We start from the raw sequence: 14,321 nt of genomic DNA on the forward strand, positions 1-14,321 counted from the left end.
TTGGTTCGTTAGCCCCAGGTCGAACTTCTTCTCGCACGCAATGCGGACCGTTATGGGGACCCAATTACCTGTGGGGGCATGGGTACGAGGTTGTTAACGCTTCACCGGCACCGCGCCGGTGTTCGCTGGAGTGTTTCAGGTGTTGTTCTTCGTTACTGAGGTGTGGGCCGAAGGAGTCTTACGATTATATTAACTGGACTATAGTTTGTGATGTAGCAAGTGAATCTCACTGGAATCATCATGCAACACGATTCTACAGTGGAAGAAGTTTTAACGCGCGGTCAGCGAGGGTACAAGTTTACCAACTGGTCGACAACGTTTTCGTGTTCTCCTGAATTGTTCTTCGAACCAGAAACCACTGACGATATAAGAGAGGTTAGTTCATGGTTCTCCTCTTGAATCGCACTCACGTACGGGTGTACTGAAGGCTGAAATCGGGGTCAAATGAGGCCTTATATTTCTGGCTACATGTTAGTGTATTTTAATCGTCTTTCTCTCTCGCTTAGATTCTTCAAGCGGCTTCTGGGTTACGTAAGACAGTTCGTGTTGTGGGTGGCGCTCACTCTCCCTCTGATATCGCGTGCACCGATGGATACATGATAAGCTTGAAAAATTTCAAAGCCGTTTTGGAGGTAAATGATATATTATAAACCATAATGCTTGTAATACGTTTTTAACAATAAGCTTAACATGCATAGTTCACATTGTTAGATTGTAGCTTACAGCGGTTATCAATCACACGCGACCTTTAGCGCAAAAAAAAAGTCTAGACCCGTGAAAATTATCATTTATTTAGAAAACAAAAAATCCCAAGTCTCTAAGTATTGTTGGCAGCTTTGAAGGATAAAATCTGTATGAATGTCCAAATGTTGTGAGCTATAGGTAGGTATGTCTGGGATTCTCGTCAGATGACATTTCTGGCCACCAAAAGCACTGCATGAATTAAATTATGAATATAAGTCAAAGACATGCATTGCGGCTCAATCATCCACCCGTATCCCTATGATTCTAAGGGAGTGTGGGAATGTATCTACCGAACTACAGAGACCGACAGAAATTGAGCCTAATCAGAGAGATGATATATAAATTTCTGTGTTTTTAAAAACAGTTGTCAGCTGAGCTCTAAAAACATCATGAATAGTAAATCACAAAACAGTGTACATGTATAAAGGTTATGCAATAATAGATATTGCAAATGGGAATATTTCATTAACAGTGAAAACATCAAACCGTCATTAAGCATAAAAGTACTGAGTAGATGTATCCTGTCTCAAAAAATGCTTTGTCACTGACCATGCTGACACAGAAGTCCCGATTTTGTACATATTTCCTAAGTTTTAGTGGACGTCAATCATCTCCGCCTCCTTGTCGACTGTATGCAAAATTTATCTGAAAACGTGAGACCTCACAGCGGTCCACTCGTAAAAATTATCATTTTACTTTTGGTATGTACGGCTAGCTCACTAAATACATTGGCAGTAAATATTCCTTGAAATTTATAACTGAAGACGGGCAGGTCAGGTTTCTACCCCCAGGTAATAAGTTATAAGTTTTATAGAATTAAGAAATGTTTTCATTTATGGATTTCAAGGATGTAGTTAGTGAGCTAGCCGTACATACCGAAAGCAAAATATATTTATTATTACATAAGCGTGCACTATTATGTAATTATTTATGATTATTGTTAAAGCTCAGCTGACAGCTGTCTTAAAACACACAAACTTAAATATTATCACTTAGACTAGGGTCACTTTCTGCCGCTCTCTCTAGTCTAGTACAGTGTAGATACATTCCTCCTTGAGAATGGGTACAGCTGGAGAAGTGGGCGGTGAAGGGTTAGGGTTAATCTTAGACATGCCTTCCTACAGGTGGCTCATAACAATTTTGTCCAGATTTTATCCTTCAAAGCCACCAATAATACTTAAAGACTTTGAAGGGTCCTAGCAAAACTATCTTCTGGTTTGGTTCCTGCCATCTACAGCTGTATCTTTAAGGAAGGAGATAGGAGTCAGATGATGTTACCTAGTTCCACATATAAATGTACAAAAGCAAACTCTGTAATACTTTAATTTTTCAGTACTTTCATTTCTCTGCTAAGGCAATCAAATGAAACCTTTTCTTTTTTAATTGAAACAATATTCTTGACTTGGCATTTGCTCTAAGAGAGTTTTATTGAGGGAGCTAATGCCTAGGTCAAACCTTTCATCACTGTGATGGATTTGATACCTTGGAGATAGCAATATGTAACATCTCGAGAGGTCTGACATTTCCACTAGCCTGGTTGTACAAGGCTTTGATAGCCAAACCTCATATTTACTTAATTAAGTAAAAATGAGGTTTGGCTATCGGAATTTTGTGGTTTTGAAAGAATTAATATTCAATTTGATTTTTGAATAGTAATGATAAAAAAGTGTAAAATTCCCATTCTATGGAGTCTTTCTCGGCTCTTGTGTATTGATATCATAAGGACCACTGGCACCCAGGCACTAGGAGGGCTTCTTCAGGTTATGTTGATCATGTATAATTTGTTTCTGAAGGAAAAATGAATCAGTTGAGTTTTTGATACTGTATTTATTTTTCCTAAGTAGACGTAAGTTAGACGCCAGTCATAAATTATTAATTCAGAATCCACAACTTCTGACAGTCAGCTGAAGATTCAAATTGGATTTTCCACTGTCATTGTTGCTAGGGACCCCTTTCTTGAAAGTCCTGGTATCTTAAGATCTAAGTCTAGGGAATAGTAGTATGGGTTTTAGCTCCAAAACCCCTTAGTCTATTCTGTTTGAGTTTCATTTCCTGATATTTTTATTGTTTGAATATCGCGATTTTGAATGTAAATGTGGCCTAAACCAAAAAGACGGCTTTTTGGGACTGGTACATGTAACAACTGGGACTTCTGAGAAGGGGTCCACAGGGTTGTCAATTCACCTTAATTTGCAATCGGGAAAACAGGCTGGTCAGAATATATTGAATCATTTACATGTACTTCTGATTGGTCATATGTGTACATGTAGTTTAAAGTCATTATTATTTGTTCATTTATTGTAGATTGATCAAGGCAAGCAGCAAGTGACAGTTCAAGCTGGTTTGACAATTCAGGAACTCAATGAACTGTTAAATGACCATGGCTTAGCTTTATCCAAGTAAGTGATCAGGACAGGAGGACTTGAGGTAGACTGTTCGCAGTCCCCTATTTTTCCATGAGATCATAGATGTCAATCATTGAGTTTGACTAGCCGTCATCTTGATCTCTTGATGCAAGCGAAACTGGGAAGGGTACAAACTGTCCATGGGTAGGGGTGGTGGAGGGCACAGTGGGTGCACCTTCACCCCCACACTATTAATCCACCGCCTCTACCCATGGACATTTGGCACTCTCCCCAGTTTCGCTTGCATCTAGAGACCAAGATGGCAGGCTGTGGAACCTATGATCTCACAGAAAAATAGGGGATTGTGAACAGTCTAGAATTACATGCAAGGGGTTTGGTCCAGATACATGTATGTATATCGAGTTGCTTGTCTGATCAATGTGTTTTAAAACTACTCCAAACCTGTACTTCAGACAAAATATCAGTTCTTTATGACAAAATTGAGCCAGTGAGTATCTACAACTTTCAGGTTAACATTTAGCAGATAAATGTTGATGCATTTCAACTTGGAGCTCTGATATAGAGAAACAGATCGCTAAGCAAACGTATGTTGTAAACTGTGCTGCCATTACATGTTATTACGTGCTAATTATTTAACTATTGCTTGGATCTCAAGTTTTGACCCATCTATAAGTTGAGGGCGAATTTTTGGACTGATTTTTAGGTCTTGAAAGGTCGACTTATACACAGGTAAATATTGTATGTGTGCTGTCTTCAGTGAAACCTCTAAAAGCTATATTATCAATAGAATGGTTATGGAATGTTCAATTTGTCACAATTATGGTCTGTTTTGAAAGTGATTTCTTTCCTGTCTGATTTGAAAAATAAAACACACAATAATACCAACAGTCACCAGTTGAAACACGTACATGGTTGGTCACTGTCAGTCTCTAGTCCTGGTACTGCAGTAATAGTTCTAAGTGATGCCAAGTGTTACAGATCAGTGTTTAATTAGCTACATATAAATTAGTGATTCCATTTAGTGAAATCAGTAACACTCCCAGGTTGCTTTGTGGAAAGTACTGTTTGTTAAGCTCCAGCAGTTAGATCTTCATGAGCATGCCAGCCATTATGATGACCATTTTAAATTATTGCAGTCTTAGTTCAGTGTCGGAGATGTCCTGTGCTGGTACCATCAGTACATGCACACATGGAACAGGAAAGGACTTTGGTCTTCTGGCGACAATGGTAAGTTGTTAGCAATGTTCAAGTTTTTGCATGTGGCACAATGTATACCATGTATACCACTGTACTATTTGTCTCTGTTCTGGCTGAGAGCATTCCTCAAAGCTAGATTTTTTTCAAAACAGTGCATGGAAAGAAAATAGAAGAAGTTGGTTAATATGCCCTTTCAATTTTCTAGTACACAGTCCATTTGACATTTTTCTGTGATTGATTGCTTCCCTTTTGTCAAAAAATGTGATTAAAGGCTATTAGTTTTTTTCTTGCAGTATGGCAGTATATAATATTTATGATTATTATACTAAAAAATATTGTACATGTTCACACCTTGTACAGCATTGTACTGCATATGCCACCTTGTAATGCGCACCTTATAATGTTCTGGGCCTTAACTGTAGATTCCTGGCAGTAAATCTTACATGGATGACAGAAAGATCAGTAACAGAAAACACTATAATATGATCTACCTGCATGCCAACTACATTCTGATATATGGTAAACATGGGTGTGTTTTGCGGTTATCAATCACATGCAATCTTCAGTGCAAAAATGTCTTGACAAAAGCTAAGTTTTGGTGGACGTCAATCATCTCGGCCTCCTTGCTGACTGTATGCAAAATTTATCTGAAAAAGTCATCCACCAAAACTTAGCTTTTGTCTAGAGGCTTTTGCGCTGAAGGTCGCATTTGATTGATAATCGCTGTAAAAACTAAATGGCAAAATGAGATACAGTAGTGTCTCAGTCTACGGTTAATGTAAATAGTGCTTTGGTTAACCTAAATATTATTATTGTATGGGTTAACTCTATTCAACATAGTTAATTGCCATTTTGTCATTTTGCCATTTCCAGTTTGAAACACGCCCAGTAATCATAGATGACCTTTCTTTGTCGGTTCAAATCCTACAAGCACTGTCTGGTTGTTTTAACAGGTTGTTTCACTGGAGCTGATGACAGCCAATGGGGAGATCATGTACTGCAGTAGAAGTCAAAACAAGGAGATATTTTTGGCAGCACTTTGCAGTCTTGGTGCTGTTGGCATTATTCTAACTGTAACATGGCAGTGTGAACAGGCTTTCAGATTGCTCCAGCTGTCTGAACCTAAGCCTCTGGAAGAGGTGTGATTTAAACTGGCTCGGACTGAATGTTCTAAAAGAAAGACTTTATATATCAATAGATATAATTTTTAAAAATGAAGTCTTTTAGTCTTATTTGTTCTTGCTTCAAATTGCCTGGAAATGACCTGTATTTGTTGAAGCATGGAATGGGTATTATGTTTCTCCCTTTTTGCTTTGCTTTGGCAATTCCTGAGCACTCATTAAATGCGTCATCCTTGAGTTGTGCTCTTAATAAGCAACATACTGAAATTTGTTTTCCCCTGACTTGCTGTATAGGTATAATAAGTTTTTGGCTGGAGCTGAACCAATAGTAAAGTTTGGATGCCAATTCCTGGCTATTGCCTGCAGGCTTAGGGTGGATAAGTCTTCTACAGTTGTATCTACCAGATGTGTTAAATTATCTCACTATCCAGTGGATAAGTCGGCAGAACAAGCTAAGCTTGCCTATCCACAGGAAAGTGATTGATCTCATGGATACACATGTAGATATCTACATTTTAAACAACTTGATCAGTGCCCAGTGAGGTAGACATATGTGTGGGTATCAGGGAATTTCTAGGCCAACCTGAACATTTTCATTTCCTGAGTTGACTGAGATAGTCTAGCATCCCATCTGAGGAAGATTTTGTTGTCTTGAAATCATAACTTACAGTGTGTGTAAAGTACTGGTTTTCCAGTGATTGTGACAGCCTTCATGTAAAAGAGTTTCAGAAATCTTGAAGCCATTTTTTTTTACATTCTGTAATTTTCCTAGCAATCTTTTTTTATGAGGCAGTGTCTATTTTGCTAATGTGTGATTTCATTGTCAGTATTCTGTTATTTTTTAATAGATGTTGGAAAATCTTGAATCAAGCATGTCATCCAGTGAACATTTCAGGTTCCTTTGGTATCCTCACACAGGATATGTTAAAAGTTTTCATGTCAGTAGGACTAACAAGGTAAAGGTTCTTGAAGCTTGGTACTTAGTGATGTCTAGGTGTTGAGGAAGGCAAACCAAATCTTTAATGTACATGCAACTTTGCAATGTTGTGGCACATTGTGTTCCAATGTTTTTTATTAGAAATGTTCTCACGTAGATTGTAATGAGTTTCATTTTCTTTTAGTCTGTGTGAACTGAAAATAAAGACCCCATGGCCAACTGTTAAATATAAACACACTGCGAGAAATAAGCGACAGTTTCAGTTCAAATCTAGGAACCATACTTAAAAATTTAAACAGTTAGATTAGTTGAAGCCCACTTTGCATTTTATCAGATTGGAATTATTGAAGTGCAAACTCTGCAAGTGCAGTACTGTATGTAGCAAAGTTTTGTGCAACAGGTCAACATCAATTTTGAATGTAAAAAGAATGCTTTTTCCTCTTGCAGCCCAAAGAAGACAATCCCAGTTGGTTTTGGGACTATGCTGTGGGATATTACTTTTTAGAGTTCATGTTATGGTTAAGGTGTGTTTCACTTTGTTTCCAAATACATTATTTATCACTTTATTCATTAAAAGTATTTTTTTTTTTCTTTAGCTTATTGAGTTAATTAATAATAGGTTAACTAAGACAATAAATTGCCCATGGCAGTTAAATTTACCACAAACTGTATCAGTCTGGATGACAGAAAGGACAGCAGTTAGCTGCTAACCTGCAAACTGGCCCTCACTTCTTTTCTTCTCGGTGAAAAGCCTGCTACAAGTCTAGTTAGCCACAAGCTTGCAAGCTCTCTTTGCCAAATGAGCCCTCAGCCAGTTCACTCATGCGAAAGCTTACACCAAACCTAGAAAGAGAAACCCAAATATGTGAGCAGACTATCTTCAGTTGGATCATTGCATGCAAAACAAGTATGGTACTCACCAGACCAATGACTAAATTAATTCTTGATGGCATTTTAGTTCTGTTTTGCTGATGTTCTTGTTCAATTCTGCTTTATACATTTATATAGTGTAATCCAGGCTGTCTTGTTTGGTGAATGCTGGATCCATTAACAGCTAATAATGGAAGATATTTGTTTAATACTTTCGTAGTTAACAACACTTGAAATTTGAGAGATCATTTAAGCACACATTGACCTCTGGCATTATAAGAGTAATCATGAAGTGGAAATGACTAATTGTTAATCTGTTCTTAATTGGCAGTTCATTTGTCCCTCCACTTGTTCAATGGATCAATTGGGGACATTTTAAGCTATTTCACAGGAAACCTCAAAGAAGAATAAATCAAAGTTACAAGGTAGAAAACTTTCTTCATGTCAGGACAGTTCATACAGTGCAGCTCAGATAAATATTATATAGTGCATGGATCATGGCTGTTTCTGTAATAAACCAACTTCTTACACCGTTTTACTTAAACAAACTAACGTGGTTGCAGTAATTTTTCCTTCTATTATTCAGTGTACATTTTATTCTATCTTTCACATGGCTTTCACCCTGGAAGACATACTGTGCACCGCCGTATCCCTGACAGACTCAATAAATTGTCTTGAAAGTGTAAGGTTTCTGTAATCACATAATTTTTACTGGGTCAGTTGATTAGCATAATACACAAACCCCATCCTGGAAGACCAGGTGCTGTCCTCTGTCAGGCCTCTATCCCTCCACCAATCCGGCACAGATGAACCCACCAGGGATTAGGTCCCCATCGGCATACCTCTTGGGGTCATCGAGACACCCAAGCTCCACCGCTATGACAAGGTGACAAGTCCAGAGAAGAGATTTATTCCATCTGCTGCTTATATTTTAGGGGAAGCATTGGTTATACATGTAGACAGTCAGTGATAGCTATAGGTACCCTTTTAGCAGAGCCGCTTCGATCTTAGGCTATAGGTAGCAGTGGTAGTTGTTTATGAGCAAGCAATGCTATTGAATCGAAGGGATGATAAATTATATATTTTTAAAATTTCTGGTGCTAAATATTTGCTACATATGTATGCGTTCAACATGCACATTAACTAACTAGTGATTCAAGTATAAAACTCAGTTTTACTTTATTCTCTGATTGTGTATTTTAGGTTTTCAACTTTGACTGCCTGTTTAAGCAGTATGTTTCTGAGTGGGCCTTTCCATGGTAAGTTTTATAATTTGTTGGAAACAATAACTTTTAGTTTTGTTATGGCAAGTGGAATGGCACAAAAACAGGGTCCATTCTTGTTGTGTTCCCTGGGCGAGAAACGTTACTCTCAGGTTACCTCTCTGCATAGCTGTATAAATGATGGGACATTGGGGATTGGGATATTGGACTACTCAGTTTAATGTGATATCTCGGTAATTTCAATCTTGCATTGCAGTTTTCTCCACTTAACTTGTTAGATCTAGATGGATTTTTTTTAGGGTTTTGTTCATCAAAAGTCAGTATAATTTAGAATTAAATATCATTTAACCGTCACATTTTCCAATCCGTTTTGGGTTCTCATTGTGTTGTCTACAAACTGAAATGGTTTAAATATATCACATACAGTATTGTACTAAGTTAAAATATGCAATGTGACAGTACTTAGCTCTTATTAACCGAGCTGGAGGTCTGTATGGGACAATCTTGACCGAGGTCGTGAGTACAGACCGAACGCAGTGAGGTCTGTACACATGACCGAGGTCAAGATTCTCCCATACAGACTGACTTAGCTCAGTTAATAAGATGTTTATTATATGGCAAAGAAGAAAACTTTAATTCTTTTAATGTAACTGGTTTGCTGACATTTTGCTTGCGAACGGTGATGAGCTTAACTTAAACCTGCCGAAATTTGCTCGTCCTCTTTACCATTTTTTTTTTTGTCATCAGGCTTTTTGGCACTTCCATAAATGATTGAGAAGAAAATAAAAGAAAATGGTGAACATTTTTGTATTTTAGTTTGCTACTTTGTCAACGCAAAATGAAACCCGTCTAGATGCCGGTCTAGATGGGAAAATCTAGACCGCGGTCAATATCGATTTGAGCCAATCAAATTCGTGAATTCGGTAGTTCCCAGTTCTTGTGAGACACAGCCATATAATAAGTAGAGGTTATTGCACAATCTGTTTTTTTAAAGCAGCTCAGTCACAGTATTTTTGAGTTATTTTGGCCACATACAAAATTACCCTTAAATGGTAGGAAACCTGAAAATAACAATTTAATAAGATAGAAAAACACCAAAGAGATAATGATAAACCATAAAGGAACAAGGATGGCTAAGGATGGAGAAGATTAACACGGATTACAAACGACGAATTTGAAAAATTGAGGCTAAACTTTTCAATATGCGCAAACCGTGACTGATCTCCTTTAAACATCCAGTTAAAAGTTGTGCCATTGTTTTAATGGCTTTTGTTTTTACATGTTAATATATGGATTTGTTTTCTCGTCAGGAAGGAAACTGCGTATGTTCTTAGAAAGCTTCAAAGCTGGACCAGTGAATCTGGATTTAACGTACACTTTCCTGGTAAGACTAAGACTGTAAATCAGAGTTAATTCCCTGAACCTTCTTTTCAAAAGCCCTTTCAGTCTTCAGACACCCTAAAGTAGTGTCTGGGATAAATTAATGGCTGGCTGGATTACTCTTGGACTTGTGATCCAGTGCATATGCAATCCGCCGGCAAACATCATAACTCCCTCCACCCATACTACCTACAACTGTAGTACCTGCAAGTTCAGTTGTTAAATAAAAAGGCTCGGGCATTGGGTAGTTGGAGGGCTACCTCCATCTCAACCCCCTGGTGAGAACCCTGAAAAAACTCGGATGGGGAACCCCCCAGGGTGCATTCCATGTGGGTTGCACCGAAGATCGTCGGCGTGGCTTTCAAAATTTTGCGGCGCACGGGCGTACGATTGGCGTTTTTGGTGCATAGCGGCGCGCACATTTATAGTTGCCGGTACTGGTGTATAAACGCTTAACTACGGCCCTGATTGGTTAAATGTAATTAGTTCATTTAATTCGGGTTTTTTTTAACAGTTGAAGTTCGATTTGTGAAAAAGGATGACATTTACATGAGTCCATGCTATGAGCAAGACATGTGTTTCATCAACATCTTATCATTCAGGTAAGACGACACAATTAAATTGGCAAATGCAGACTCAACATTGTCCTTGTCGCTGTTACAGTACTCTTTTTTTTTACAGTCGCAGAGTTTTGTACATCGCTGTGTTTTTATTTAAAATTTCTTGTTGAGATTGAAGCCCAAGATCTCACGATCCCGGCTGACAAACGCGCACAGCATACTAGCTACACCTTGCTCTGACGTAGGGCTAACAATCCATAAATCAGCTTCACTAAAACTCGCTATGGCGGTAAAAAAAAGTGCTAGCTTTTCTTTTGTCTTATTTAGATTTCTTTTTTTCTTCTTTCTTGGTTTAAATAGCTGTGTCATTCTATACAGCTTATTTCATTCAAAATTTAAACAAGGTTATTTCTTTGTTTTGTGACGTATTTCTACAGACCGTACAATAAATGCATTCCACATGAAAGTTACTGGACGTACTTTGAGGACCTCATGATGTCAGTGGGCGGAAAGCCTCATTGGGCAAAGGTAAGACTTGACACCCTGACATTCTTATTTCATTTCTGTTTGGTGTGTTCATTAACCCTTTCAGAGCCCGTGAAAGTTAGGCTAAGAGAGTGAATTCTTCTTTGCCTCATTTGGTTCCCCATTGCTTTTCTTAGGGCTGACGCTCGGTGAGAAATTTCACAGATAATTTTCTGTACTCAGAATTGCCACAGAGTTGATTTTCTATCGTGCAGCTTGTTTCACATGAGTACTGCGTGGCTCTATAATAATATACCATATAGGGAAAAAAGGGTGGTTAAGGATGGAGAAGATTATCGCGGATTACAAACGACGAACTTGGAAAATTTAGGCTAAACTTTTCAAGATACGCACACCGTGACGTAGCTCCTTTGAACAAAATGCCTGCATACTCCATGCATTCAACTGAATGCTGCTGTTACTTTTTTCAGGCTCACAAATTGACATACACAGAGATCGAGAAAATGTACCCAAAGATCGACAAATTCCGAGAGATCTGCAATCAGTTGGACCCTCAGGGCTTGTTTCGCAATGAATACTTGGAGAGAGTGATCTTCGGTCCATCACAGCTATCTGAAAAGGTTGAGAATGGGAAGTTGGCGAGCTCAAAGAAACTGTGTGATCACCTGTCAGCGCCTCATACTGTCAGCCCAGGGTTTTGATAACCGGTACAGCTTCTGTTTGCTGGCTTCCTGGTATTTCTGTTACTTCTGGTCTATTTCAGAACGTTATTTGTAGGGTTTTATCTGAACTCAACGGGTGTTATAAGTAATTGCCGTGTTATTTCACGATACGTTATAAGTTGACTGGTAACTGTATTGAGCACTTTCTAGTTCCTATGGTTTGACAGATTAATGCTACTTCTATTCACAAGTTGACGCTACAAAAATGATATCAAACTATTGCCCAATCATTGGTAGTGCTCATTCAAATGTGCGAAAATTTAAGGTGGCTCTGAACGCCTTTCTCAGAGGCTTTTTATACTTTGCAAAAAGTTCTACCTGAGCTCGCTGAGTTCATTTTTGAGTTATACTGTGCTATCATAACCTGTTAAGTCAAATAATCTTATGGGCTCCCGAATGACGGCAACTTTCTTATTCGTTTGATATCCTTCATTTAGCATCAACTGATAACGATATGCAATATTTATCCTCTAGAAAATCGTTACCAGCCATCTTCTGATAGTTTCGCGTTCTCTTCTTGACTTATCATGTGACGTCACGCATGTCACACAACGCTCCCTCGTTGCGTGACGTCCCAAGGAGACTACCATAACCCCCGCTGTTGAACAAGGCGTCGTTCAAAGGTTAGAAAATAGGTGAAAATGAAGAAGTTTGGAAAAGTGCGGAAATATTCAATACATCACAGAAGCAGTGAAGATAATCGTTTGCCATCGTGAAATAGAATATAGCCCCTATAGGCCTATACAGCTGGTATTAAAGCTGAGGGTGAATTATATTTTCATACAACGAAGATTCTAGGACACGTATGTCTAGTATGTTGTGTTGCCAACGCAATCGCGCGCCCCCATTCTCAGATGTAAATATTTTCGCCTTTTGTTGCTATATTCTAAACCAAATCGAAGATGGTGTTACTGTGTTTTGTAAGGAAACAAGGCACTTTTGTGGTCCAGAAAAACTGCTGAAAACGGTGCCCTTACAAGTGCGTACGTTAGCCGTTTTTCTAGACCTCAAGCCTGCATTATTTTTGTAGAGAACAAAGCATACCACTTGGGAAATAGTGAACAGTTGTGTACGGAAAGAAAATTATGAAGTCTTTACGGCTAAAATTGAACCATTTTTTCCGGAACACTTGCATCAACAGTTCAACGGCAATTGGCTGTCAGTAATAATGGAGGTTCCCTAGACCGTTATTTATGTCATTCAACTATTTAAAATAGGGTGATCTTCGGCCGATGTTTTTTTTAAAGTGCACATAATATTTAAAACGTAAGATGTAAAGAAACGGCAGGCTAGATTGTAACAAAAGTTGGTTAAGTTGAATTAAATGAGAAGAGTACAACTGAGAACATAAGAGAATACAGTTAAATATCTTTGATTCGGATACCAAAGGTACAGAGTTCAATGTCAGGTGTCCGTGTGGCAGGGGTTTCATTAAGGGTCGGGCACCGGGCTTATTGACCGACTGTGAGGAAAGAAGTTCTGTTCCAAAAGTTTTGCCCGCCTGTGAAAACCACTTGCCCTTCTGCTGAAAGCGTTAGTGAAGCCCCTGGGTGTTGTTGAACTAGAGATGATATGAATTCTGGTTTCTCCTTGCATGAGACAAAGTGGACTGTCCGTAGTAATGAGGTGTCCTATTTATGGAGGGTTTCCGTAAAGAGAGATTGGGCTGTATATAATAGATTTACAATATTTCCGGTGGAACTCAAGTAGCTGGACTCACCTACTGGTATTCTAGGAAAGTCAAGCCATCTTGACAATATTTCAACTTGGAATTACACATAAGTTGAAAGTCTCTATTCTACTTTGCATTATGTGATTTGTGCAGTAGAGGGTTTTTCAATCGGGTGTCGTAAAACCAAAACCAAAGTACTCACTCTAGCCAATCATAAGGGACACGGACAGCACAGTGAACCAATCAAAACTCGAAACAACTACATGTAGCTGACGTAAAGCGCGGGAAAACTTGTGCGAACGAGTCACAGCGGGGGGCGGGGGGGGGGGGGGTTCCAGGTTACCCCTGATTGGATGAAAAAGTGGCGGGACTTTTTTAAAGCAATCGTGTGTCGTAGCAATGCAAAATCAATTACTTTTCGACACTCAAATAAAAACCACTCTAGTTCGTATAGTGTGATCGTCCGGGTGAGGGTAGTTCTGAAAAGAACTGTTGTTGGTGACTGACGTTTCGACAACCTGAGCGGAAGTCATCTTCAGAGTGAAGGTTCAAACCATTTGTAGTCTTCAGAGTCGTCTTCAGATTCAAGGTTCAAACAATTTACTATGAATTTACCACTCTATTTTGTAAATGTAAGTAGCCTCGTATGGCTATACAGTAGTCGCACTTATGAACTCTGACTTAAATTTGGGAACAGTGGCGAAGAAATAGAGTGTATTATCTGTAACCAGATAGCTTTAAAGGTGAAGAATAGTTTAGTGAAATAAGTTATTAACTCCAATTAAGCGTAAGTTATATTGCTCTGGAATATTATTTGAGTCAGTAATGTGTAAACGCCTGATGAGTTAATTACTCAGTACGCATACTGTTATGATATCGTCCTGGCATGAACCGGACAGTCAAAGTTTTATGGCTGTTTCATTGTAGTTTAACGTAACATTGGTTAGAATGTAGTATACGTTACAATGACACAGTGTATGTTTCAGCACGAATTTATTGGGGTATGGTTTTTAAATACAAAAAAGGAACGTAATTGTTCAAAA

At 38.5% G+C, this 14,321-nt stretch overlaps 1 protein-coding gene across 1 annotated transcript; it reads left to right on the forward strand.

Moving 5' to 3' along the window:
• Positions 1-99: 99 nt before the first annotated feature.
• Positions 100-14,321, forward strand: LOC110052512 (L-gulonolactone oxidase-like). Its single transcript, XM_020758640.2, has 13 exons — positions 100-375; positions 507-632; positions 3,049-3,143; positions 4,247-4,337; positions 5,261-5,446; positions 6,277-6,384; positions 6,813-6,889; positions 7,567-7,660; positions 8,439-8,494; positions 9,769-9,842; positions 10,353-10,440; positions 10,836-10,926; positions 11,355-14,321. Exons 1-13 carry the CDS (start codon positions 241-243, stop codon positions 11,583-11,585), a joined length of 1,452 nt encoding a protein of 483 aa, XP_020614299.2. The 5' UTR covers positions 100-240; the 3' UTR covers positions 11,586-14,321.

This window comes from Orbicella faveolata, unplaced genomic scaffold, assembly GCF_042242905.1.
Source record: "Orbicella faveolata isolate gen_17 unplaced genomic scaffold, um_ofav_v1 contig_46, whole genome shotgun sequence".
NCBI lineage: Eukaryota > Metazoa > Cnidaria > Anthozoa > Scleractinia > Merulinidae > Orbicella > Orbicella faveolata.